We start from the raw sequence: 27,811 nt of genomic DNA, 5'->3' as shown, positions 1-27,811 counted from the left end.
ACAACTTTGCCGAGCAGCTACGTGGTCAGGGGAGAACACGTTTGTAAAATTTTACAAATTTGATACTCTGGCTAAGGAGGACCTGGAGTTCTCTCATTTGGTGCTGCAGAGTCATCCGCACTCTCCCGCCCGTTTGGGAGCTTTGGTATAATCCCCATGGTCCTGACGGAGTCCCAGCATCCACTAGGACGTTAGAGAAAATAAGAATTTACTTACCGATAATTCTATTTCTCATAGTCCGTAGTGGATGCTGGGCGCCCATCCCAAGTGCGGATTGTCTGCAATACTTGTACATAGTTATTGTTACAAAGATCGGGTTATTACTATTGTTGTGAGCCATCTTTTCAGAGGCTACTTCGTTTTTTGTTATCATACTGTTAACTGGGTTCAGATCACAAGTTGTACGGTGTGATTGGTGTGGCTGGTATGAGTCTTACCCGGGATTCAAGATCCTTCCTTATTGTGTACGCTCGTCCGGGCACAGTACCTAACTGAGGCTTGGAGGAGGGTCATAGGGGGAGGAGCCAGTACGCACCATGTGATCCTAAAAGCTTTATTTAGATGTGCCCTGTCTCCTGCGGAGCCCGCTATTCCCCATGGTCCTGACGGAGTCCCAGCATCCACTACGGACTATGAGAAATAGAATTATCGGTAAGTAAATTCTTATTTTTGTAATTATGGTTTAGGTTACAGTAATGCTTCTACGGATTTGTATTTCTGTATTGAATCCAACCCATGGTTTAGTCATACAAAATTTATTAAATAGCGTTAACACTGGCGAGAAAGAAACATTAATACTTGGCTGATCTAGATATATCTTTTCACTTGGCAGCTGCGATCACTCCCTCACATCCTGCCCGTCTGCCACATGTGGGCACCGAGACTCCGCAGGAGGTGTGTATTGTAGCAGTTCATGTAAAGCTTGGCACACAATAGGATAAGACTAGTCGTTCCAATGTACACTTATCCGGAACAATGGAGCAATCATGATGTCTGTACACGGATGTGCTGGCGGCAGGGTTCTCAGGAGCCTTTCTGTTTGGAAATAATCCTACAAAGTAAGAAAAGGTTGGTTTTAGGTAAAACGTGTCACAATTCTGAGTCATTTCACCAAGTACAGGAAAAAATGCATGAAAATTAAGTTTTGTATTAATAATGAACACACTTTTACCGGGAGAGCCAATTTTTCTGCTTGTTCCCATGAATGTATGAGAAAACAGGATTTTATATACCTACCGGTAAGTCCTTTTCTCGTAGTCCGTAGAGGATGCTGGGGTTCCATTTAGTACCATGGGGTATAGACTTGTCCACTAGGAGCCACTGGCACTTTAAGAGTTTAACAGTGTGGGCTGGCCCCTCCCTCTATGCCCCTCCTACCAGACTCAGTCTAGAAACTGTGCCCGAGGAGACGGACATACTTCGAGAGAAGGAAATACACAGATAGTGGTGAGATTCACACCAGCTCACACATAAATAAAAGGAAAACCAAGCTAAACAACTTGAAACAATTCAGCAACGACTGAACCAGTAATACTTAACCAAGTAACAAGCAGGAATACGAAGCACTGGGTGGGCTCCCAGCATCCTCTACGGACTACGAGAAAAGGATTTACCGGTAGGTATATAAAATCCTGTGCTGAGATTCCATTTAGTACCATGGGGATGTACCAAAGCTCCCAGGAAGGGAGGGAGAGTGCGGAGGATCGTGCAAAACTGATAGACCAAACTGTAGGTCCTCAGAGGCCAAAGTATCGAACTTGTAGAACTTAGCAAACGTGTTCGACCCTGACCAAGTAGCTGCTCGGCAAAGCTGAAGGGCCGAGACACCCCGGGCAGCCGCCCAGGAAGAACTCACTTTACGAGTAGAGTGAGCCTGTACAGAACTTGGAACCAGCAATCCTACCGTAGAATAAGCATGCTGGATAGTAAGCCTGATCCAGCGAGTAATCATCTGGTTAGAAGCAGGACACCCAATTGTGTTGGGATCATAAAGGACAAATAGTGCGTCTGACTTTCTGTGACGAGCAGTTCTTTTCACATACATTTTTAAAGCCCTCACAACATCCAAGGACTTTGAAGTAGTAGAGGTGTCAGTAGCCACAGGCACCAAAATAGGTTGGTTGATATGAAAAGCCAACACAACCTTAGGAAGAAATTGCTGACACGTTCTGAGCTCAGCTATATCCTCATGGAAAATCAAGTAGGGGCTCTTGTGCGACAATGCCCCCAATTCTGACATACATCTTGCAGAAGCCAATGCCAACAGTGTGACCGTCTTCCAAGTAAGAAACTTTACGTCCACCTCCTGTAAAGGTTCGAACCAATCCAATTGCAGGAACTGCAGCATCACATTAAGATCCCAAGGTGCCGTAGGAGGCACAAAGGGTGGTTGGATGTGCAGAACCCCTTTCAAGAATGTCTGAACCTCAGGGAGAGCAGCCAATTGTTTTTGGAAGAAAATGGACAAGGCCGAAATCTGCAACCTTTATGGAGCCTAAGCTTAGGCCCACATCCACAGCAGCTTGCAGAAAGAGGAGAAAACGTCCTAGTTGAAACTCCATCGCAGGAAACTTCTTAGATTCACACCAAGACACATACTTTTTCCAAATCCGATGTGATGTTTAGACGTTACTCCCTTCCTAGCTTTGATCAGAGTAGGAATGACTTTGCCCTTCCGAGCTAAGATCTGGCGTTCAACCTCCAAACCATCAAACATAGCCGTGGTAAGTCTTGATAGGCGAACAGCCCATGTTGTAGAAGGTCCTCGCGAAGAGGAAGAGGCCTCAGATCCTCCAGCAGTAATTCGAGAAGATCCGCGTACCAAGCCCTTCTTGGCCAGTCCGGAGCAATGAGGATCGCCTGAACTCTTGTTCTTTTTATTAGTTTGAGAATCCTTGGGATTAGTGGAAGTGGAGGGAACACATACACTGGCTGGAACACCCACGGAGTTACCAGGGCATCCACCGCCACTGCTTGTGGGTCTCTTGACCTGGAACAGCACCTCCGAAGCTTCTTGTTGAGGCGAGAGGCCATCATGTCTATCTGAGGAACACCCCATCGGCTTGTTACCTCTGCGAATACCTCCGGGTGGAGGCCCCATTCTCCTGGATGGAGATCGTGTCTGCTGAGGAAGTCCGCTTGCCAGTTGTCCACTCCCGGAATGAAGATCGCCGACAGCGCCACCGCGTGCCTTTCTGCCCAGAGGAGGATTCTTGTTACCTCTGACATGGCAGCTCTGCTCTTCGTTCTGCCCTGTCGATTTATGTAGGACACTGCCGTTACATTGTCCGACTAAACCTGAATGGCCTGATCTTGCAGAAGATGTGCCGCTTGTAGAAGACCGTTGTATATGGCCCTTAGTTCCAGAATGTTTATTGGAAGGATGGTTCCCAGACTTGACCACTTTCCTTGGAAGTGTACCCCCTGGGTGACTGCTCCCCAACCTCTGAGACTTGCATCCGTGGTTAGAAGGATCCAATTCTGAATCCCAAACCTGCGATCCTCGAGTAGGTGAGAAGATTGCAGCCACCAGAGGAGTGAAATTCTGGCTTTCGGTGACAGGCGTATCCGCTGGTGCATGTGAAGTTGTGATCCTGACCACTTGTCCAGGAGATCCAGCTGGAAGAACCTTGCATGGAATCTTCCGTACTGCTGAGCCTCGTAGGAGGATACCACCTTTCCCAGAAGGCGAATGCACTGATGAACCGATACCCAGGCTGGCTTCAGGACATCCCGGACTATTGATTGGATCACCAACGCTTTCTCCACTGGTAGAAACACCCTCTGTACTTCTGTGTCGAGTATCATCCCCAGGAAGGGCAGTCTCCTTGTCGGCTCCAAATGTGACTTGGGAAGGTTCAGGATCCACCCATGATCCCGGAGTATTTGAGTTGAGAGAGCAATACTCTGCAACAGCCTATCCCTGGAAGATGCCTTTATCAGGAGATCGTCCAGATATGGAATAATGTTCACCATGACCTTGGTGAACACCCTCGGTGCTGTGGAGAGGCCAAATGGCAAGGTCTGGAACTGATAGGGACAGTCCTGTAGTGCAAACCTTAGATAGGCCTGGTGAGGCGGCCAGATCGGAATGTGATCTTTGATATCCAGGGAAACTAGAAATTCCCCCTCCTCCAGCCCTGAGATCACCGCTCTCAGAGACTCAATCTTAAATTTGAATACCTTTAAGTAGGGGTTCAATGACTTCAGGTTCAATATTGGTCTTACCGAACCGTCCGGTTTCGGTACCACAAACAGGTTTGAGTAGTAACCCTTGTTTTTTTGGAGAGGTGGAACTGGAACAATGACATTTGTTTGTACCAATTTTTGAATGGCTTCCAGCAGGATTGTACTTTCTGTCAGCGAAGCTGGTAAGCCTTATTTGAAGAATCTGTGAGGTGGGAGTTCCTGAAACTCCAGTCTGTACCCCTGGGCAACAATATCTTTTACCCAGGGGTCTAGGCATGATGACGCCCAGGTGTGACTGAAATTTTTTAGTCTCACTCCCACCTGCCCGATCTCCAGGCTGGGAGGTCCACCGTCATGCTGAAGATTTTGAGGAAGCAGAACCTGGTTTCTGTTCCTGGGAACCTGTTGGTGCAGGTTTTTGGGATTTTCCCCGACCTCCCCTAAAGAAGGTGGGGGCACCCTTGGATTTTTTTAATTTTGCGGTCCAAAAGGACCGCAGTGTAGGATATTGTTTCCTAGCCGGTGCAGCTGCGGAAGGAGGAAAGGTCGACTTACCCCCCAGTTGCCTTGGATATCAACGTATCCAGTGCGTCCCCAAACAGGGCCTCACCTGTGAAGGGTAGGTTTCCACACTTTTCTTGGACTCTGCGTCCGCAGTCCATTGGCACAGCCACAATCCTCTGCGTGCCGAGACTGCCATGGTTGTGGCCCTTGCGTTAAGCAGACCCAGGTCATTCATGCGGAATCCTGTATGTTACGTAAAATCAAGTCAGTGTCACTCCTATCCATGGAATCTAATTAATCAAGTAAGGTGCCTGACCACTTTACTATGGCCCTAGAAATCCACGCACAAGCAATAGTGGGTCTCAGAGCCACTCCCATAGCAGTGTATAATGATTTGAGTGTAGTCTCAATCTTGCGGTCAGCAGGATCCGTAAGGGAGGCCACGCCAGGGACAGGTAAGACAACCTTTTTTGACAATCTAGATAGAGAAGCGTCCACTCGAGGTGAGCTTTCCCACTTCTTCCTATTCTCTTCAGGGAAAGGGAATGGAATGAGTAATCTTTTAGGGATTTGGATTTTTTTCTCTGGGTTCTCCCAGGTAATTTCAAATATGGAGTTCAACTCCTTAGAAGCAGGGAAGATAAGCGAGGATTTCTTATTTAAAGTAAAATAATTCTCCTCTTCCTGAACAGGTACCTTCTCAGTAATATGCAAAACATCCCTAATAGCTTCAATTATCAGTTGCACCCCTTTGGCAAGGGCTGCCCCCCTCTGCATATCCCCATCACCGTTCCCTGTGTCAGAGTCGGTATCAGTGTCAGCTTGCATTATCTGTGCAAGTGTACGTTTTTGTGGGTATGTAGGTGGGTTGAGGGGCGCAGTAGTGGGGGCTGAATACATCATAACCTCCATAGATTTTCTCAAAAACTGCGTCTCCTTCTCAGTATGGGACAATTTTGTAGAAATACTGGATATCATCCTCCTTATGGGGGGTAATTCTGAGTTGATTGCAGCAGGATTTTTGTTAGCAGTTGGGCAAAACCATGTGCACTGCAGGGGGGGCAGATGTAACATGTGCAGAGAGAGTTAGATTTGGGTGTGGTAGGTTCAATCTGAAATCTAAATTGCAGTGTAAAAATAAAGCAGCCAGTATTTACACTGCACAGAAACAAAATACCCCACCCAAATCTAACTCTCTCTGCACATGTTATATCTGCCTCCCCTGCAGTGCACATGGTTTTGCCCAACTGCTAACAAAAATCCTGCTGCGATCAACTCAGAATTACCCCCATGGAATCCTCCCAGGCGGGTTCGGTCCCAGAAGGTTGAGCATTTGTACACTCTTGACTACATGGTATAGGGGGTAATTCTGAGTTGATCGCAGCAGTATTTTTGTTAGCAGTTGGGCAAAACCATGTGCACTGCAGGGGAGGCAGATATAACATATGCAGAGAGAGTTAGATTTGGGTGGGGTATTTTGTTTCTGTGCAGGGTAAATACTGGCTGCTTTACTTTTACACTGCAATTTAGATTGCAGATTGAACACCCCCCACCCAAATCTAACTCTCTCTGCACATGTTATATCTGCCTCCCCTGCAGTGCACATGGTTTTGCCCAACTGCTAAAAAATTTCCTGCTGCGATCAACTTGGAATTACCCCCATAGAACAGAGGTTCCCAAACGCGGTCCTCAAGGCACCCCAACGGTCCAGGTTTTAAATGTATCCATGCTTGGCCACAGGTGACTTAATTAGCACCTCAGTCCATTTGATGTAATCATCTGTGCTGAGCCATGGGTATACCTAAAACCTGGACTGTTGGAGTGCCTTGAGCACCCCGTTTGGGAACCTCTGGTATAGAGTCTTCAGGTGTAGATATACATTCTGCAGTACAGGACCCACAGTCCCTAGACATGGTAATGTGAGATATATGCACCCATTCACACACACACACAGGAAATTGTCAGACACAGTTTCCCCCAGAGTACCTTCAGAGAGTCACAGAGTGTGAGGAGCCAGCCACACCGCGCCCTTTCAGGCTGTTAATATGATAACAGTCTGGCGCTGACTAACTATCCTTACCAGGGTAGCTAGTAGTATTATATCACCCCCCCTCCCCTAATGTATAGCCCCCTGGTACCGCAGAGGTGCTGGAGTTATGTGGAAGGACATCGCTTCCCTGTCAGCGTCTTGTGTGGAGACCTGCAGGGAGAAAATAGCGCCGGTGAGCCGCTGGTCCGCTCTGAGAGGAAGCCCCGCCCTCTGCAATGGCGCGCGGCTTCCCGCACTTTATTTATACTGGCCTGAGGTATTATTGTTAACAGTGGGATTAGCCCTTGTTAGCTCTTGACCAGTGTAGGGTTTATCGCGCTGGCTCAGGACGCCCCTCAATAGCGCCTACATACTGTGCATGTTGCCGAGCCTTCCTGGGCGCTCCCACCCTTGTGCCGCCTTGTATAACCGCCAGCGACCCGCTAATCGGGACGCCGGCACTGTACTCATCACTCTTCTATCTTCTGGCTCTGTTAGGGGTGGCGGCTTGCTACGGGAGTGTGCGGTCGCCTCGTGGGCTTGCAGACATTTCCCTCAGGAGCTCAGTGTCCTGTCAGCGGAGTAATGTACCTTTAACGATTTATTAAGTTGGTTCATTACTCCCCCCTAAGTCCCACGAAGCAGGCAGACTGTTGCCAAACAGCCTCCTGTAAACTAACAAACTCTAGAACAGGGATGGGGAACCTTCGGCCCTCCAGCTGTTGTTGAACTACACATCCCAGCATGCCCTGCAACAGTTTTAGCATCACCAAATAGCAAAACTGTAGCAAGGCATGCTGGTATGTGTAGTTCAACATCAGCTGGAGGGCCGAAGGTTCCCCATCTCTGCTCTAGAAAGTAATAAAACTAAGAAAACTCCTAGGAGCTCCCCTAGCTGTGACCGGCTCCTCCGGGCACATTTTCTAAACTGAGTCTGGTAGGAGGGGCATAGAGGGAGGAGCCAGCCCACACTATTAAACTCTTAAAGTGACAGTGGCTCCTAGTGGACCCGTCTATACCGCATGGTACTAAATTGAACCCCAGCATCCTCGAGGACGTAAGAGAAATATGTTTATGTACTCTGTAACTGGCCGCTGCGGATCCCTTGTGGCGCCATATAATTAAAGGATCATGATAATAATAATACTATTAAAAAAATAGCTCCTGTTAGGTTCTAAAATGTTAAATACACTATTAATGCAGCAGTGGGATAGCAGCACTTACTCGTACTGTATTTCTCCTAAATCTGAGGTTCAATGCTGTAGTTTAAGATAATTATAGGACTTTACCTATATTATATGAAGTTGCCCATAGCAATCAGTAAGCTTCTGAATTAGGGTTTGTCTACCAACATAATGACCTTCCTGACATTGTGCTCATCAATATTCCGGTTCGACATTCCGTACCACACCCCTATGACTTATACATGAATGTGGAGAAGCAGTTTTGCACAGATTCACCAATTGCTACAGGTTAGTGCTTGGTTTCGGGACCCAAGATGGATCCTGCTATTTGGGTTCAAAATTCTTTACGGTCTTGTGTGGGGGCCGGGAGAATTTGGGGTGTTTCTGAGTGTAGATCAGATTTATTTATTTTTTTGCACCCAGAGATTATTTAAAATGAGATAAAGGGATGGATAACTCACATGATCTCTCTAGAATCCTGACACCTGTACTGTACCGGGTTCCAGGCCCCCTACATATTATTGGCATCTGCGCAGTGTAGTCACTCTACCTGATCTCTACCTAAACCGCTCGCTCACCACATCCCTGGCATCCAGACCACTTGGACAAACACATCCCTGGCACCTGGACGGTCCACTCCACCGCATCCCTGGCACCTGGACGATCCACTCCACCGCATCCCTGGCACCCAGACCACTCTATCCACCGCATCCCTGGCACCCAGACCATTCTGTCCACCGCATCCCTGGCACCTGGACGGTCCACTCCACCGCATCCCTGGCACCTGGACGGTCCACTCCACCGCATCCCTGGCACCTGGACGGTCCACTACACCGCATCCCTGGCACCCAGACCACTCTATCCACCGCATCCCTGGCACCCAGACCATTCTGTCCACCGCATCCCTGGCACCTGGACGGTCCACTCCACCGCATCCCTGGCACCTGGACGGTCCACTCCACCGCATCCCTGGCACCTGGACGGTCCACTCCACCGCATCCCTGGCACCCGGACCACTCTATCCACCGCATCCCTGGCACCCAGACCATTCTGTCCACCGCATCCCTGGCACCTGGACGGTCCACTCCACCGCATCCCTGGCACCTGGACGGTCCACTCCACCGCATCCCTGGCACCTGGACGGTCCACTCCACCGCATCCCTGGCACCCAGACCACTCTGTCCACCGCATCCCTGGCACCCAGACCACTCTGTCCACCGCATCCCTGGCACCACCGCATCCCTGGCACCCAGACCATTCTGTCCACCGCATCCCTGGCACGCAGACCACTCTGTCCACCGCATCCCTGGCACCCAGACCATTCTGTCCACCGCATCCCTGGCACCCAGACCATTCTGTCCACCGCATCCCTGGCACCTGGACGGTCCACTCCACCGCATCCCTGGCACCCAGACCACTCTATCCACCGCATCCCTGGAACCCAGACCACTCTGTCCACCGCATCCCTGGCACCCAGACCACTCTGTCCACCGCATCCCTGGCACCTGGATGGTTCACTCCACCGCATCCCTGGCACCCAGACCACTCTGTCCACCGCATCCCTGGCACCTGGACGGTCCACTCCACCGCATCCCTGGCACCCAGACCACTATCCACCACATCCCTGGAACCCAGACCACTCTGTCCACCGCATCCCTGGCACCCAGACCACTCTGTCCACCGCATCCCTGGCACCTGGACAGTCCACTCCACCGCATCCCTGGCACCCAGACCACTCTATCCACCGCATCCCTGGCACCCAGACCACCGCATCCCTGGCACCTGGACGGTCCACTCCACCGCATCCCTGGCACCCAGACCACTCTATCCACCGCATCCCTGGCACCCAGACCACCGCATCCCTGGCACCTGGACGGTCCACTCCACCGCATCCCTGGCACCCAGACCACTCTATCCACCGCATCCCTGGCACCCAGACCACTCTGTCCACCACATCCCTGGCACCCAGACCACTCTGTCCACCGCATCCCTGGCACCCAGACCACTCTGTCCACCGCATCCCTGGCATCTGGATGGCTTGCTCCACCACACACCTGGCCCCTAAACCAGTCGGTCCACCATATCCCTGAAACCCAGACCAACCACTCACTCAACCACATTGGCACGTAACCTGCTCACTCCATCACATCCCTGGCACCCGGACGACTTGCACCACCACATTCCTGGCACCTGGATGACTTGCTCCACCACAACACCGGCACCCAGGCCATACGCTCAACCACAGGCCTAGCACCTGGACTGCTCGCTTCACCACACCCCCAGCATGTGGAATGTGCATAATGGAAGTGGTGGAACAGACAAGTCCAGGTGTCGGGTATGGTGGAACGAGCAGGTCCAAGACTCATAGATCCCAAGAACCCGCGGTCCAGGTTTAGGCATGTGGTAGAATGAGTAGTCAGAGAGTCAGGCATGTAAACTATATTTCTCTAACGTCCTAAGTGGATGCTGGGGACTCCGTAAGGACCATGGGGAATAGCGGCTCCGCAGGAGACTGGGCACATCTAAAGAAAGCTTTAGGACTATCTGGTGTGCACTGGCTCCTCCCCCTATGACCCTCCTCCAAGCCTCAGTTAGATTTTTGTGCCCGAACGAGAAGGGTGCACACTAGGTGGCTCTCCTGAGCTTCTTAATGAAAGTTTTAGTTTAGGTTTTTTATTTTCAGTGAGACCTGCTGGCAACAGGCTCACTGCATCGAGGGACTAAGGGGAGAAGAAGCGAACTCGCCTGCGTGCAGAGTGGATTGGGCTTCTTAGGCTACTGGACATTAGCTCCAGAGGGACCGAACACAGGCCCAGCCATGGATGGGTCCCAGAGCCGCGCCGCCGGCCCCCTTACAGAGCCAGAAGAGGTCCGGAAAATCGGCGGCAGAAGACGTCCTGTCTTCAACAAGGTAGCGCACAGCACTGCAGCTGTGCGCCATTGCTCTCAGCACACTTCACACTCCGGTCACTGAGGGTGCAGGGCGCTGGGGGGGGGGCGCCCTGAGATGCAATACAAAACACCTTGGATGGCAAAAAATGCATCACATATAGCTCCTGGGCTATATGGATGCATTTAACCCCTGCCAGAATACATAGAAAAAAGGGAGATAAGGCCGCCGATAAGGGGGCGGAGCCTATCTCCTCAGCACACTGGCGCCATTTTCCCTCACAGCTCAGTTGGAGGGAAGCTCCCTGGCTCTCCCCTGCAGTCGCTACACTACAGAAAGGGTTAAAAAAGAGAGGGGGGGCACTAATTACGCGCAGTATTAAAGATACAGCAGCTATAAGGGGAAAAACACTTATATAAGGTTATCCCTGTATATATATAGCGCTCTGGTGTGTGCTGGCAAACTCTCCCTCTGTCTCCCCAAAGGGCTAGTGGGGTCCTGTCCTCTATCAGAGCATTCCTTGTGTGTGTGCTATATGTCGGTACGTTTGTGTCGACATGTATGAGGAGAAAAATGATGTGGAGACGGAGCAGATTGCCTGTAATAGTGATGTCACCCCCTAGGGGGTCGACACCTGAGTGGATGAACTGTTGGAAGGAATTACGTGACAGTGTCAGCTCTGTATAAAAGACAGTGGTTGACATGAGACAGCCGGCTACTCAGCTTGGGCCTGTCCAGACGTCTCATAGGCCGTCAGGGGCTCTAAAGCGCCCGTTACCTCAGATGGCAGATATAGACGCCGACACGGATACTGACTCCAGTGTCGACGGTGAAGAGACAAATGTGACTTCCAGTAGGGCCACACGTTACATGATTGAGGCAATGAAAAATGTTTTACACATTTCTGATAATACGAGTACCACCAAAAAGGGGTATTATGTTCGGTGAGGAAAAACTACCTGTAGTTTTCCTGAATCTGAGAAATTAAATGAGGTGTGTGATGATGCGTGGTTTTCCCCCGATAACAACTGATAATTTCTAAAATGTTATTGGCATTATATCCTTTCCCGCCAGAGGTTAGGGTGCGTTGGGAAACACCCCCTAGGGTGGATAAAGCGCTCACACGCTTGTAAGGGCTCTACCCTCTCCTGAGATGGCCGCCCTTAAGGATCCTGCTGATAGAAAGCAGGAGGGTATCCTAAAATGTATTTACACACATACTGGTGTTATACTGCGACCAGCAATCGCCTCAGCCTGGATGTGCAGTGCTGGGTTGGCATGGTCGGATTCCCTGACTAAAAATATTGATACCCTAGATAGGGACAGTATATTTTTGCCTATAGAGCATTTAAAAGATGCATTTCTATATATGCGTGATGCACAGCGGAATATTTGCCGACTGGCATCAAGTCTAAGTGCGTTGTCCATTTCTACCAGTAGAAGGTTATGGACACGTCAGTGGTCAGGTGATGCGTATTCCAAACGGCATTTGGAAGTATTGCCTTATTAAAGGGAGGAGTTATTTGGGGTCGGTCTTTCAGACCTGATGGCCACGGCAACAGCTGGGAAATCCACGTTTGTACCCCAGGTCGCCTCTCAACATGAGAAGACGCCGTATTATCAGGCGCAGTCTTTTCGTGGACAAGCGGGCAAAAGGTTCCTCATTTCTGCCCCGTGACAGAGGGAGAGGAAAAAGGCTGCAGAAATCAGCCAGTTCCCAGGAACAGAAACCCTCTCCCGCCTCTGCCAAGCCCTCAGTATGACGCTGGGGCTTTACAAGCAGAATCAGGCACGGTGGGGGGCCCGTCTCAATGAATTTCAGCGCGCAGTGTGCTCACTCGCAAGTAGACCCCTGGATCCTTCAGGTGATATCGCAGGGGTACAAATTAGAATTCGAGACGTCTCCCCCTCGCCGTTTCCTAAAGTCGGCTTTACCGATGTCTCCTTCTGACAGGGAGACAGTTTTGGAAGCCATTCACAAGCTGTATTCCCAGCAGGTGATAATCAAGGTACCCCTCCTGCAACAGGGAACGGGGGGGTAGATGTATTAACCTGGAGAAGGCATAAGGAAGTGATAAACCAGTGATATGTGCAAGGTGATAAAGGCACCAGCCAATCAGCTCCAGTATGTAAATTAATAGTTAGGATCTGATTGGCTGGTGCCTTTATCACCTTGCACATATCACTGGTTTATCACTTCCTTATGCCTTCTCCAGGTTAATACATCTGCCCCGGGGTATTATTCCACACTGTTGTGGTAACGAAGCCGGACGGCTCGGTGAGACCGATTCTAAATCTAAAATCTTTGAACACTTACATACAGAGGTTCAAATTCAAGATTGAGTCACTCAGAGCAGTGATTGCGAACCTGGAAGAAGCGGACTACATGATGTCTCGGGACATCAAGTATGCTTACCTTCATGTCAAAATTTACCCTTCTCATCAAGGGTACCTCAGGTTTATGGTACAGAACTGTCACTATCAGTTCAGACGCTGCCGTATGGATGGTCCACGGCACCCCGGGTCTTTACCAAGGTAATGGCCGAAATGATATTCCTTCGAAGGAAGGGAATTTTAGTTATCCCTTACTTGGACGATTCCCTGATAAGGGTAAGATCCAGGGAACAGTTGGAGGTCGGTGTAGCACTATCTCAGGTAGTGTTGCGGCAGCACTATTGGATTCTCAATATTCCAAAATCGCAGCTGGTTCCGACGACTTGTCTTCTGTTCCTAGGGATGATCCTGGACACAGTCCAGAAAAAGGTGTTTCTCCCGGAGGAGAAAGCCAGGGAGTTATCCGAGCTAGTCAGGAACCTCCTAAAACCGAGCCAAGTCTCAGTGCATCAATGCACAAGGATTCTGGGTAAAATGGTGGCTTCCTACGAAGCAATCCCATTCGGCAGATTCCACGCAAGAACTTTCCAGTGGGACCTGCTGGACAAATGGTCCGGGTCGCATCTTCAGATACATCAGCGGATAACCCTGTCACCAAGGACAAGGGTGTCCCTCCTGTGGTGGTTGCAGAGTGCTCATCTTCTAGAGGGCCACAGATTCGGCATTCAGGACTGGGTCCTGGTGACCACGGATGCCAGCCTGCGAGGCTGGGGAGCAGTCACACAGGGAAGGAATATCCCGGGCTTATGGTCAAGCCTGGAGACATCACTTCACATAAATATCCTGAAGCTAAGGGCCATTTACAATGCTCTAAGCTTAGCAAGACCTCTGCTTCAAGGTCAGCCGGTGTTGATCCAGTCGGACAACATCACGGCAGTCACCCACGTAAACAGACAGGGTGGCACAAGAAGCAGGAGGGCAATGGCAGAAGCTGCAAGGATTCTTCGCTGGGCGGAAAATCATGTGATAGCACTGTCAGCAGTATTCATTCCGGGAGTGGACAACTGGGAAGCAGTCTTCCTCAGCACGACCTCCACCCGGGAGAGTGGGGACTTCACCCAGAAGTCTTCCACATGATTATAAACCGTTGGGAAAAACTCGACAGGTATTGCGCCAGGTCAAGGGACCCTCAGGCAATAGCTGTAGACGCTCTGGTAACACCGTGGGTGTACCAGTCAGTGTATGTGTTCCCTCCTCTGCCTCTCATACCCAAGGTACTGAGATTGATAAGATGGAGGGGAGTAAGCACTATATTCGTGGCTCCGGATTGGCCAAGAAGGACTTGGTAACCGGAACTTCAAGAGATGCTCACGGAGGATCCGTGGCCTCTACCTCTAAGAAGGGACCTGCTCCAGCAAGGACCCTGTCTGTTCCAAGACTTACCGCGGCTGCGTTTGACGGCATGGCGGTTGAACGCCGGATCCTGAAGGAAAAAAGGCATTCCGGATGAAGTCATCCCTATCCTGATCAAAGCCAGGAAGGATGTAACCGCAAAACATTATCACCGCATTTGGCGAAAATATGTTGCGTGGTGCGAGGCCAGTAAGGCTCGACGGAGGAAATTCAACTGGGTCGATTCCTACATTTCCTGCAAACAGGAGTGTCTATGGGCCTGAAATTGGGGTCCATTAAGGTTCAAATTTCGGCCCTGTCAATTTTCTTCCAAAAAGAACTAGCTTCAGTCCCTGAAGTTCAGACGTTTGTAAAAGGGGTACTGCATATACAGCCTCCTTTTGTGCCTCCAGTGGCACTTTGGGATCTCAATGTAGTTTTTGGGTTCCAAAAGTCACATTGGTTTGAACCACTTAAATCTGTGGAGTTAAAATATCTCACATGGAAAGTGGTCATGCTGTTGGCCCTGGCCTGGGCCAGGCGCGTGTCAGAATTGGCGGCTTTATCCTGTAAAAGCCCTTATCTGATTTTCCATTCGGACAGGGCGGAATTGAGGACTCGTCCTCAGTTTCTCCCTAAGGTGGTTTCAGCGTTTCACCTGAACCAACCTATTGTGGTGCCTGCGGCTACTAGGGACTTGGAGGACTCCAAGTTGCTAGACGTTGTCAGGGCCCTGAAAATATATGTTTCCAGGACGGCTGGAGTCAGGAAAACTGACTCGCTGTTTATCCTGTATGAACCCAACAAGCTGGGTGCTCCTGCTTCTAAGCAGACTATTGCTCGTTGGATTTGTAGTACAATTCAGCTTGCACATTCTGTGGCAGGCCTGCCACAGCCAAAAATCTGTAAATGCCCACTCCACAAGGAAGGTGGGCTCATCTTGGGCGGCTGCCCGAGGGGTCTCGGCTTTACAACTTTGCCGAGCAGCTACTTGGTCAGGAGCAAATACGTTTGTAAAATTCTACAAAATTGATACCCTGGCTGAGGAGGACCTGGAGTTCTCTCATTTGGTGCTGCAGAGTCATCCGCACTCTCCCGCCCGTTTGGGAGCTTTGGTATAATCCCCATGGTCCTTACGGAGTCCCCAGCATCCACTTAGGACGTTAGAGAAAATAAGAATTTACTTACCGATAATTCTATTTCTCGTAGTCCGTAGTGGATGCTGGGCGCCCATCCCAAGTGCGGATTGTCTGCAATACTGGTACATAGTTATTGTTACCAAAAAAATCGGGTTATTGCTGTAGTGAGCCATCTTTTCTAGAGGCTCCTCTGTTATCATGCTGTTAACTGGGTTCAGATCACAAGTTGTACGGTGTGATTGGTGTGGCTGGTATGAGTCTTACCCGGGATTCAAGATCCTTCCTTATTGTGTACGCTCGTCCGGGCACAGTATCCTAACTGAGGCTTGGAGGAGGGTCATAGGGGGAGGAGCCAGTGCACACCAGATAGTCCTAAAGCTTTCTTTAGATGTGCCCAGTCTCCTGCGGAGCCGCTATTCCCCATGGTCCTTACGGAGTCCCCAGCATCCACTACGGACTACGAGAAATAGAATTATCGGTAAGTAAATTCTTATTAAATTCATGACTTCCCGCTCGGTCTATTCAATTACTGTCAGATTTTTTAAAAAGTCGGAAAAACAGCACTTTCCGACTTTTTTAGGTCGAATTTAGATTCGACCTATTCAATTAGAATGCCGTTTTTCCCGACTTTTTTAGGTGGCATTTAGATTCGACCTATTCAATTCTAATTATGCCGTTTTTCCCGACTTTTTTAAAAATCCGACTTGTCGGAAAACACGTGGATCAGTGGAGTAGCCTCAGGTTGCGGGCGCTTCCGACAGTTTTTTGGCCCGTTTTCAACAATGTCAATCAGACTTTAAAAAAAGTCGGATCGGCATTGTCGAAAACAGGCAAAAACCTGTCGGAATTGCCTGCAAATTGAATACTGAACTGTCGGATCCTCGCCAGTGCAAGGTGTATATAGTGCAAGGGTTTCATTGTATTTTAGTCTTTATTGGCTCTGTGCTTAGGTGGTTTTCTTAATAGAACACAACATCTGCAACTGCAAGGACTATCGCACACACATTGGGATCAGTGTTCCAAATTCTACCATGCTGTTGGTACAGAGGGGAATTCCTGGGTATCTGCCCCCATTTATTTCTGTTTTAAGACTTTGTGGAACTTGGACATTGACCGAGATACATTATATCAGGGGCGGCCAGACTTTTGGAGTCGGTGATCTACTGTGAAAGCTAAAAAGCTTTTGTGATCTACCTAGGAGGAATAATAGCGCACGCCGTAGGCGCGTGCAAAAAAAAAAGAGGCGTGGCATAACAAAAAGTGGGCGTGGTATAACTAAAAAAAAGGGACGTAGCCTTGCTGCGCAGAGTGTAATGACTGCCTCACACGAAATAACACATTGGCCCCCACAGGTAAAAACCTCAAACACATATGCCCCCACAGTGCCAGATACACATGCCCCCACAGTGCCATGTGCCCACAGTGCCAGATATGCCCCCACAGTGCCAGATACAGATATGCCCCCACAGTGCCATGTGCCCACAGTGCCAGATACAGATATGCCCCCACAGTGCCATGCCCCCACAGTGCTAGATACACATGCCCCCACAGTGCCAGATATGCCCCCACAGTGCCATGTGCCCAGTGCCAGATATGCCCCCACAGTGCCAGATACAGATATGCCCCCACAGTGCCATGTGCCCACAGTGCCAGATACACATGCCCCCACAGTGCCATGTGCCCACAGTGCCAGATATGCCCCCACAGTGCCAGATACAGATATGCCCCCACAGTGCCATGTGCCCACAGTGCCAGATACAGATATGCCCCCACAGTGCCATGTGCCCACAGTGCCCCCAGTGCCAGATACACATGCCCCCACAGTGCCAGATATGCCCCCACAGTGCCATGTGCCCAGTGCCAGATATGCCCCCACAGTGCCAGATACAGATATGCCCCCACAGTGCCATGTGCCCACAGTGCCAGATATGCCCCCACAGTGCCAGATACAGATATGCCCCCACAGTGCCATGTGCCCACAGTGCCAGATATGCCCCCACAGTGCCAGATACACATGCCCCCACAGTGCCATGTGCCCACAGTGCCAGATATGCCCCCACAATGCCAGATACAGATATGCCCCCACAGTGCCATGTGCCCACAGTGCCAGATATGCCCCCACAGTGCCAGATACACATGCCCCCACAGTGCCATGTGCCCACAGTGCCAGATATGCCCCCACAGTGCCAGATACAGATATGCCCCCACAGTGCCATGTGCCCACAGTGCCAGATACACATGCCCCCACAGTGCCATGTGCGCACAGTGCCAGATATGCCTCCACAGTGCCAGATACAGATATGCCCCCACAGTGCCAGATACACATGCCCCCACAGTGCCATGTGCCCACAGTGCCAGATATGCCCCCACAGTGCCAGATACAGATATGCCCCCACAGTGCCATGTGCCCACAGTGCCAGATACACATGCCCCCACAGTGCCATGTGCGCACAGTGCCAGATATGCCTCCACAGTGCCAGATATGCCCCCACAGTGCCATGTGCCCACAGTGCCAGATATGCCCCCAGTGCCAGATACAGATATGCCCCCACAGTGCCAGATATGCCCCCACAGTGCCAGATACACATGCCCCCACAGTGCCATGTGCCCACAGTGCCAGATACAGATATGCCCCCACAGTGCCATGTGCCCACAGTGCCAGATACACATGCCCCCACAGTGCCATGTGCGCACAGTGCCAGATATGCCCCCACAGTGCCAGATACAGATATGCCCCCACAGTGCCAGATACATGCCCCCACAGTGCCATGTGCCCACAGTGCCAGATATGCCCCCACAGTGCCAGATACAGATATGCCCCCACAGTGCCATGTGCCCACAGTGCCAGATACACATGCCCCCACAGTGCCATGTGCGCAGTGCCAGATATGCCCCCACAGTGCCAGATACAGATATGCCCCCACAGTGCCAGATATGCCCCCACAGTGCCAGATACAGATATGCCCCCACAGTGCCATGTGCCCACAGTGCCAGATATGCCCCCACAGTGCCAGATACAGATATGCCCCCACAGTGCCATGTGCCCACAGTGCCAGAAATGCCCCCACAGTGCCAGATACACATGCCCCCACAGTGCCATGTGCCCACAGTGCCAGATACAGATATGCCCCCACAGTGCCATGTGCCCGCAGATACAGATATGCCCCCAGTGCCACATATGACCCCACAGTGCCAGATATGCCCAGTGCCAGATACAGATATGCCCCCACAGCACCAGATTACAGATATGCCCCCACAGTGCCAGATATGCCCCCACAGTGCCATGTGCCCGCAGAGCCAGATATGCCCCCAGTGCCACATATGACCCCACAGTGCCAGATATGCCCCCACAGCGCCAGATTACAGATATGCCCCCACAGTGCCATGTGCCCGCAGTGCCACATATGCCCCCACAGTGCCAGATATGCCCCCACAGTGCCATGTGCCCAGTGCCAGATATGCCCTCACAATGCCAGATATGCCCCCACAGTGCCATGTGCCCGCAGAGCCAGATATGCCCCCAGTGCCACATATGACCCGTGCCAGATATGCCCCCACAGTGCCAGATATGCCCCCACAGTGCCATATCAGGCCGAGGTGATCGCATTGCCCCGGCAGCGTACGCACAGATCGAGACGCACGGCTGTACACCATGCTAGCATTAGCACAAAGACGCAGGCGGGGCTACAGCAAAAGACTATGACGAAGTTGCAGGAGAGTACGACTATCGGCGCCAATGTCTCTGCTTCCCTTGAACCATGCCGACAGTGGACCCGTGCCTTCTTAGTCTACAAGAGAAACCACCTGTGGACATTGCATACCTTATTACCATTTGTGTTGCCATAACCAGTAGAGACGAGACTGTAGCCTAATCAGCAGCACCAAGTGCTTCAGTGACATCTTGGGGGTCTACGTACTAAGCCTTGCAGAGAGATAAAGTGGACTGTCATTATCGGCGCTGGTATCTACAAGAGAGTGCACTGATCTGCTACCCAATTTATGAAGGCCAGTGGCAATAACTGTGTAGACACCTGCAGCTACCAATCTCGACAGCTGCAGGTGTCAGATTCACAGGCGCTGTACCTGGCTGCTGCAGCTGCTGGCTCTGGGCTGCACAGTAGGTTTTTCACGATGCTTGTGAGATCTTGCGCATACCCAGTGGAGCCGGCTGGGCAGTGAGACACAGCGCATCAGCACTATGCTGATGCGCCGTGGGAAAGATCGCCGGGGGGGGGGGGGGGGGAGGATTGTTTTGCTCAGATTGTAGACCTGAATATACCGTGCTGGTATAATGGGCGTTAGTACAACATTCATAAATAGTTGGAGTATGTAAGAACTAGAGTGTATTCCGGTACCAGAGTTCAGGTTTGCAAGTGATGAAACCAACCCACCTCGTTACTGTTCTGTCCATTTTAAGGGCGCTGAATACTTAGGGGTATATTTACTAAAGTGCAAGTTTACAGAAGTAGAAAAGATGTGTCCATAGCAACCAAATAGATTCTACCTATTAGGAGCTAGATAAATGATAAGTAGAATGGGCATCGTCTCCACTTCTGTAATTATACCCCTTCTCTGTTAAATAGGCCAACTTTTATTTCAGAATTAGCGGCTATGACTTGTATGTACATAACTAGCTTCATCTGGGTGATTGAATCAGTACTTTCGGCAAACCCCTTATAATTACTAGATAGTCTGGTTTGCTGCCCTTGAATATGACATAACACAGCTCTGCTTCAGGTAATGAACACAACTGTATGCACAGAGCGTTTCTGTCATTCATGGTGAAAAGTAATAAACCTATCCCTGTATTTCATAAAGGCCGTAATGAAAAGCACAGAAAAGTAAAGTAATAGATTCACTAAAAAGAAATTGCAGGAGGGCATTTTTCCAGAAAGATAAAGTCGCAGGAAGTTAGACAGATCCCCTTTTAAAACAGCAAGAAGTGTAGAAAAGGTGTAAAGAAATGTATATATATTGCGCAGGTTAATATCCATCTCCTATTAGATCTGTTCCATTTTAAAAACACAAAATTAGTTGGATATTTACAGATAAAAACAAACAGAACCCAAACACGGAACTTCCTTTGTAAGAATCCTGGATGGAATGTAGAAGCTGGGACGTGAATGGTTGTATGTTATATCTGTAAATACTGCAGACAATAGGAGCGTGTTAGCTTTGTCTACGGTTTGTCGCACCATGCATCCAGTCACTTGTCCCAGAGTGAGGCAGTTAGTCAGCAGAGTCAGGAATTAGAACACAAAAATGATACAGGAAAATGGTAATAAATACAAATTGTTTTATTTTACATTCGAATGATTGTTTAGTACAAGAGCAAAGAAAAAAAAAAAAAAAAACAGAAAGTAAAACAGACATGCAGAATGCCGAAGAAGGGGGCGCGTCACGCGATGCGCAGATTAGTGGGCGCAAGGCAGAGTAAGGTGCGCTCCGCATACAGTATAAAACTAACCTATTCCCAAACACCAGTCAGAGCCCCCAACCCACCACCATAACCAAACCCCCGACGGCCAATATGCTTCCTGCATATAAATGGAAAATAAAAATAAAAACGTATATTATAAATATATGCACACGCATACTGGCTTTCTCATTATGAGTTTCTCCTTTCAAGTCGAAGTAATGTAATATACATCGATTACAATGGAGAAACAGCATATCATTGCCCAAATAATGGCACAACCTTTGCCTCTACCATTCAACAAATGAGGATACACAATAATCACAAGTATACATCCCCCCCCCCCTCATTTATCACTAGCAGCTAATCACCATCTCTCGAGACAAACATCTATCCAAAAATCACATTATTGACCAATCAGCGGTCAGTAAACAGACCTGATTTTGTCAGTGTCAACCTGCAAACACAGCCATACATTCTAGCTAAAAGGAGGTTTGACATGGAAAATGCTCTTTTCAATATCTGCAATCATTCAGCAAAGCCAACATACTGCTTAGTGTAAGGATCATTATTATTCTTTTTTAGCAGCAGCAGCAGCAGCTGGGGTGCAGGGAATTTCGCAAAGATCTGCAGAATCTACCCCCACCCCAACAATGTAGGCACCAACATTCCAGGCTTATTGCCAGACGTCTCTGCTGTTCACCTGTACGAGGTACGTGATGGAATTATGCACATATTTACACCAATATACAAAATGTGTGTAATACAGTTTATGGAATAATATTTATATATGCACATACATACGAAGTCCTATTTACATTCACGTACACACACACACACACACACACACACACACACACACACACACACAAGACTGAGCAATCCCACTGTCTGTATCTTTATGTACAAGTACCGAACATATTTACACCTGCACACTGGTGTGATATAAAATACACAGATTGGTAGTCTACGCTCTGCTAACAGAGGGCTGACTAACACTGGAATGAGAGAATGAGAAGTACATAATACAGGTTAAACTGTATGTGAGCCTTTGTCCTGCTCGGACATCGGTCTCCCAGCAGCGTGTTAATAATACCGGTAAGGGATGTTAGAGGAAATGAAGGGTGACCCTCGGAGGAGCCTACTTTCTGTTGAAGTAAACAACATCCCAGAGGCATCGCTCCATCCGGGTCCTTAGACACCAGCTTCACATGAAGAATTCAGGGCGATAAAGGGGACGAGGGTCAGAAGAGGTAAACAGTTGTGTCAATTAATGAGCACTGACTTTGGCAAGAAGACTTCCTTGTGTGAAGGAGCCTGACTAGGTGCAGGCACTGAGGGGTCCGGTGTTCGTGGGAGGCTGTACAAATACACAGCCCCTATGACCAGCCCAGCTCCCACGGCAAACGGCAGGTCCACGTGGAAGCCGAAGAGGTGGACGGAGGCAGCCGTGGACACCACAATCGACAGCGAGGTGGCAAAGCCTTTCAAGATGTTGTCTGCGTATTTCACCACCACCGCTACCAGAAGACCACCGAAGGCCTGGTTGAAGATGACGCACCACACAAGCGGCGTGTACCCGTAAAAGAAGCCGCGCTCGGCAATGGCGGCTCCATCTTGTTGCCACATGGCCAAAAGTCCTAAGGCTGTGCCGAAGAGTCCGAGCTGGATGTTGCGCAGCCAAACGGAGGCCGAGCTGCCCTTCAGGATGCGTTCAAAGTAAACGCCCGCGAAGCCGGAGGACAGGCAGGACACGGCCACGGCTATCAGGCCCACAACGTAGCTCTGGCCGCTCGAAGCCACGTTCTCCTTGCCGCCGGACTGCTCAGACTGTACCACCGCCACCCCGACGAAGAGGATAACCAGGGAACCCCACTGAAGCCGGGACAGACTTTTCCGTAGGAGGAGGACTGAAAATAACGCCGTGGTCAAGATCTTCAGCTGATACGTGACCTGAAACAAAAATGAGAGAAGAAAACAAATGAGGAAGCAAACTAGAGCAGGTGGGAGAGAGATATACAGGAGAACAAGGGGAGATGTATCAAGCCTTGGAGAGAGATAAAGTGGAGAAATCACCCATAGCATGTCATTTATCTAGCACAGTCTTAGAAATGACACAAGCTTGTTTTTGGAAAATGTATTTCAAAAAAGTTAATAAAATATCTACATAATTACAAAAACAGAAAAAGAAATGACAAGCGGATTGATGGCTTCTCTACATTCTCTCTCTCCAAGGCTTGATACATAACACCAAAAAGATGAAGGATACAAGGAAGTTATAAGGGGAATACAGTGGGCCGCCCTGAAATAATATTGTGAGATTGTAGCCTATTAATTAACTGGGACCCAGTAACTCATGAATATGTCAGCCAGTCTCTGTGATGTCACTGTTCCAGCAGATCCTTACGCTGGCTACACACTGGGCAACATGTTGTCCGAGCCGGTGGATTGTACCGACACATTGCTGCATACTGGGAAGTGTGATTGCCCGGATGTGCGGGTTCCCGCCTTTGCTAGTGACGTTGTTAGTTTTCATGTGCTGCAAATCAAACCCGACGATGTCACTAGCTTCCTGTACTATGCTAACAAAGGACAGAACATAATAGTTCCATCCTTCATCGACATCGTTCCAGTGTGTGCGGGCAATCTGGGATGATGGGCGTTTGTTCGGATGTCGGAATGACGTGTATACCCATCTTAAGACTGCTAAGGGTTCAGACAGTAGGTCTCCAGGCAGATGATATGAAGCCCATCAGGGACTGAAAACTTCTAAAGAACCTCACCGTCACCTAACCTCCGCACCTCCAAGCTACAATAAGGGAGGGAGTGCGTATTTGCTTGATAAAAGGTGTATGATCAGGCGGTTCAGGGGACACATTCCCGCCAGTTCCTGGGACAGTCATCGACTGAGCTAAATGTTTCCCAGTAAGCTGTAGGCATTAGGTGGCAGACGGGTTCTTGGGAAAATATACCCAAGGGAAATTGGGGCAGATGTATTAACCCGGAGAAGGCAAAAGGAAGTGATAAACCAGAGATATGTGCAAGGTGATAAACGCACCAGCCAATCAGCTCCAATATGTAAATTAACTGTTAGGATCTGATTGGCTGGTGCCTTTATCACCTTGCACATATCACTGGTTTATCACTTCCTTATGCCTTCTCCAGGTTACTACATCTGCTCCATTATCCTTTACAGAAGCATTAAATAGCAAAGCAAGGAGGTGACAGGAGACGAGACCTATGTACGAGACAGGAGAGCGATATCTATAGGGTAATGAACAGAACCTCACCTGGAACGTGGCTGCCGGCAGGTTAGATATAGCCACGTATTGGAGATTATTCTGCAAAGTGTATATCAAGGAAGGCACGGCCAGCTTCAGGGTGTCCATGTACTGAATAATGATGGCATCGTACAGATACACAGCAAGTTCCTTGACGTTACCTGCAAGAAAGGATAAGAAATGTTACACGTTCAGACCCCTCCTTCTCCTCTTCACCAGCTCCCGTCACCCAACTGCTCTTGTTTAATACAAGGCATGATAATGAGAGGACTTGGGGACAGACACCCGATTGGCTGACATTATATCAGCCAATCAGACACAGACAGGTACAGAATAATAATCAGCGTGCAGTACAGAACATCTGTAGAGGAACAGGAGAAGCGAATACCGCGGCTATATAATGCAGAAATTCATGACGGAGGATGTGGGGTGTGAGGTCATTAAGTGACGAGATAAAAGATCTGCTACAGATGATATATACTGAGACACTGGGATCCGGTCTTTAGGTCGACATGAGTTTTTCACATTTTCTTTTTATGACCTGTTTCATACTTTATGATCCACGTGGACTACAATTGGGAACGGTAACCTTGCCCGAAGCTCGCTCGCCATGCGGGAGGACACGGTGCCCTAATTGGGGTTCCCGGTCACGGTACAGAGAAAATGACACCAACAAAAGTAAAAAAAAAAAAACCTTATGTCGACCTTTTCTCAAGTTGACCTAGAGTCCCTGTTGACCTAAATCTAATCTACCTAACATACCACACCCGAGACACTGTGATAAAGATGAACTAAAGTGCATGAGCACCGCAAACTTCTACATCAACCTTCTACTTATCAAAAAAACCTGTCAAGTAGATTAAGTCCTGCTTCCCGTCATAGGTCATGTTGTCACCTGATCACAGAGGTAAGAAAATCCCGTTCCTCGGACTGTGTAGGCCTACAGCAGGAACCAGTAACAGGCGTGTGCACACACCAGGCACGCCTATTCCTGATGCATGAAGACATGTAACAGACCCCTCTTACCTTTTTTCTGGGCCAACATCAGCAGCAGACAGGTGATTCCCTTGAGGATCTCAGCCATGACCACGGCCGTGGTGGAGAAGAAGCGCTCACCGGGCAGAGTGCGGGCGTATCGGATGCTGAGGATGAGCGAGGCATTCTGAACCACCAGCACGGCCAAGCTGAGATACTTCAGGCGGCGATTGGTTCCTATAGGAGATAGAGAGCACAGAGATCAATGATAAAATACAGATATTAAATCGCTCATTATTCAGCGTCAGCAGCTGTGGAAAAATGCCAGTCTAACAGGTTTCTACAAACACGCACAAATCTGTATCTCCACCCAACAGCTTAATAGGCTGGGAACAATGCATTCATCCAACACCAGTCACAGCTATCAATCTGTAATCCTAAAACAAGGACCTGAGATGTTTGATGTGTGCCACGTTTGCTATGTAAACGGGAGCAAGCTATTGTTCTGTATCAGCCATTCCAGCACGAGAAACAATACCGCTCCCAACATTCAGCGTTTTATCTAAGGTCGCAGGGGCTAAATCCACATTCATGGGGGTTAAATTAGCATTTTCAATGGGCCAGCTATAACAAGCCATGGTCTACGGCATCGTAGTACTTCAGTGTAAAAAGTCTTCACATGTTCGTTGTTTGTTTTTTTAATGAATCCTGACAATTTTTTTTACTGATTTATAAAACCTTACCTAAGTACAGACACACTGTACAGATCCTATAATTGCAGGGCAAATTGGTACATCCACTAATTATATATATAGTATTACAACACAATCCTTCCTAAACCAGGGACTCCAGTGTGACCCTATCACCGGGTGATGGATAGTATAGTGGGGAAGTGTCAGTGAGAATGATCCCCTTAATAAACCTGTATTCTTTATCCATCAATAGTCCAATGCAGCACAGAAACTACTATTTACCCAAAGTGCAGATCCCCTAATCCTCTCCCCATTGCCAGTGCCAATTCCCTACACTGCCCCACCACAGGCAGCGCCCCCTATCATGCTACACCACAGCCAGCACCCCCAATTCCTACCCCATCACAGGCAACTGCCCTCTATCCTGCACCGCCACGGGCAGCACCTGCAATCCTGCTCTATCACAGGCACCCGACATCTATCCTGCCCACCACAGGCAGTGCCCCCTATCCTGCATCACCACGAACAGCACCATCCCCCATCCTGCCCCACCACCTTCAGTGCACCCTATTCTGCCCCACCACAGCCAGCACCCACCTATCCTGCACCACCACGGCCAGCGCCACCCCCCATCCTGCCCACCACAGCCAGCACTCACCTAGCCTGCATCACCCCCCATCCTGCCCCACCACAGCCAGCACCATCTAACCTGCTCCATCACAGGCAGATGATAACTATCCTGCCCACCACAGCCAGCACTCACCTACCCTGCATCACCTCGGCCAGCGCCATCCAGCCCCATTACAGCCAGCGCCCCCTTATCCTGCCCCACCACGGCCAGCGCCCCCTGATCCTGCCCCACCACAGCCAGCACCCCCTTATCCTGCCCCACCACAGCCAGCGCCCCCTTATCCTGCCCCACCACGGCCAGCGCCCCCTTATCCTGCCCCACCACGGCCAGCGCCCCCTTATCCTGCCCCACCACGGCCAGCGCCCCCTTATCCTGCCCCACCACGGCCAGCGCCCCCTTATCCTGCCCCACCACGGCCAGCGCCCCCTTATCCTGCCCCACCACGACAAGCGCCCCCTTATCCTGACCCACCACGGCCAGCGCCCCCTAATCCTGACCCACCACGGCCAGCGCCCCCTTATCCTGCCCCACCACAGCCAGCACCCCCTTATCCTGCCCCACCACAGCCAGCACCCCCTTATCCTGCCCCACCACAGCCAGCACCCCCTTATCCTGCCCCACCACAGCCAGCACCCCCTTATCCTGACCCACCACAGCCACCGCCCCCTTATCCTGACCCACCACAGCCAGCGCCCCCTTATCCTGACCCACCACGCCCCCTTATACTACCCTAACACGGGCATTGCCAGCTTATACAGGGCAGCGGCCCCCCCTTCCCCAAGGGGAGCATTATACTGTACAGCAGAGAGAAGCGACAGGTGGCTCCACAGTTGTGGTGGGACAACAAGTCTCAGCAAGCAAGTTGTCTCTCTGTAGTCTGTACCATAGCTACACAATGTCCGGGCACCGCTCCCCATGAGCGCACTCACTGTCTCCGGCGCCTCTCCCCGGCACAGAGCCAGCCTCCTTCATGTCCACCTGCGGCGGCTTCATGTCCTTCTCCTCGTCCCCAGCTCCTGCAGCCGCAGCCATATCACCCGGCCCCAGCGCACTTCCGGGTCCGCGCCTCCACGGCGGCATCGCCAGCTCACGTCCGGGCTCACGTCATCGGCGGGGCGGGGCGGTCGCCATGGTGACCCAGGGACATAAGCTTTCG

At 50.1% G+C, this 27,811-nt stretch overlaps 1 protein-coding gene across 1 annotated transcript; it reads right to left on the bottom strand.

Moving 5' to 3' along the window:
• Positions 1-739: 739 nt before the first annotated feature.
• SLC35A2 (solute carrier family 35 member A2) lies at positions 740-27,811 on the bottom strand. Its single transcript, XM_063936093.1, has 5 exons — positions 27,585-27,811; positions 25,384-25,569; positions 24,367-24,518; positions 22,362-23,029; positions 740-1,051 (listed from the first exon to the last, which is right to left on the bottom strand). Exons 1-5 carry the CDS (start codon positions 27,733-27,735, stop codon positions 1,024-1,026), a joined length of 1,185 nt encoding a protein of 394 aa, XP_063792163.1. The 5' UTR covers positions 27,736-27,811; the 3' UTR covers positions 740-1,023.

Source organism: Pseudophryne corroboree, chromosome 8 (genome assembly GCF_028390025.1).
Source record: "Pseudophryne corroboree isolate aPseCor3 chromosome 8, aPseCor3.hap2, whole genome shotgun sequence".
NCBI lineage: Eukaryota > Metazoa > Chordata > Amphibia > Anura > Myobatrachidae > Pseudophryne > Pseudophryne corroboree.
Note: the sequence above shows the minus strand (reverse complement) of the source record. Positions and strands in the feature narration are given on the sequence as shown.

Excerpts from the sequence above, each read along its gene's own strand:
- SLC35A2 (XM_063936093.1), bottom strand. The coding sequence starts at position 27,735 with ATGCCGCCGTGGAGGCGCGGACCCGGAAGTGCGCTGGGGCCGGGTGAT. Across the intron at positions 25,570-27,584 it reads GGGGAGAGGCGCCGGAGACA|GAACCAATCGCCGCCTGAAG; the intron begins GTGAGTGCGCTC and ends TATCTCCTATAG. Across the intron at positions 1,052-22,361 it reads AAGGAAGTCTTCTTGCCAAA|GATTATTTCCAAACAGAAAG; the intron begins GTCAGTGCTCAT and ends CTTACTTTGTAG.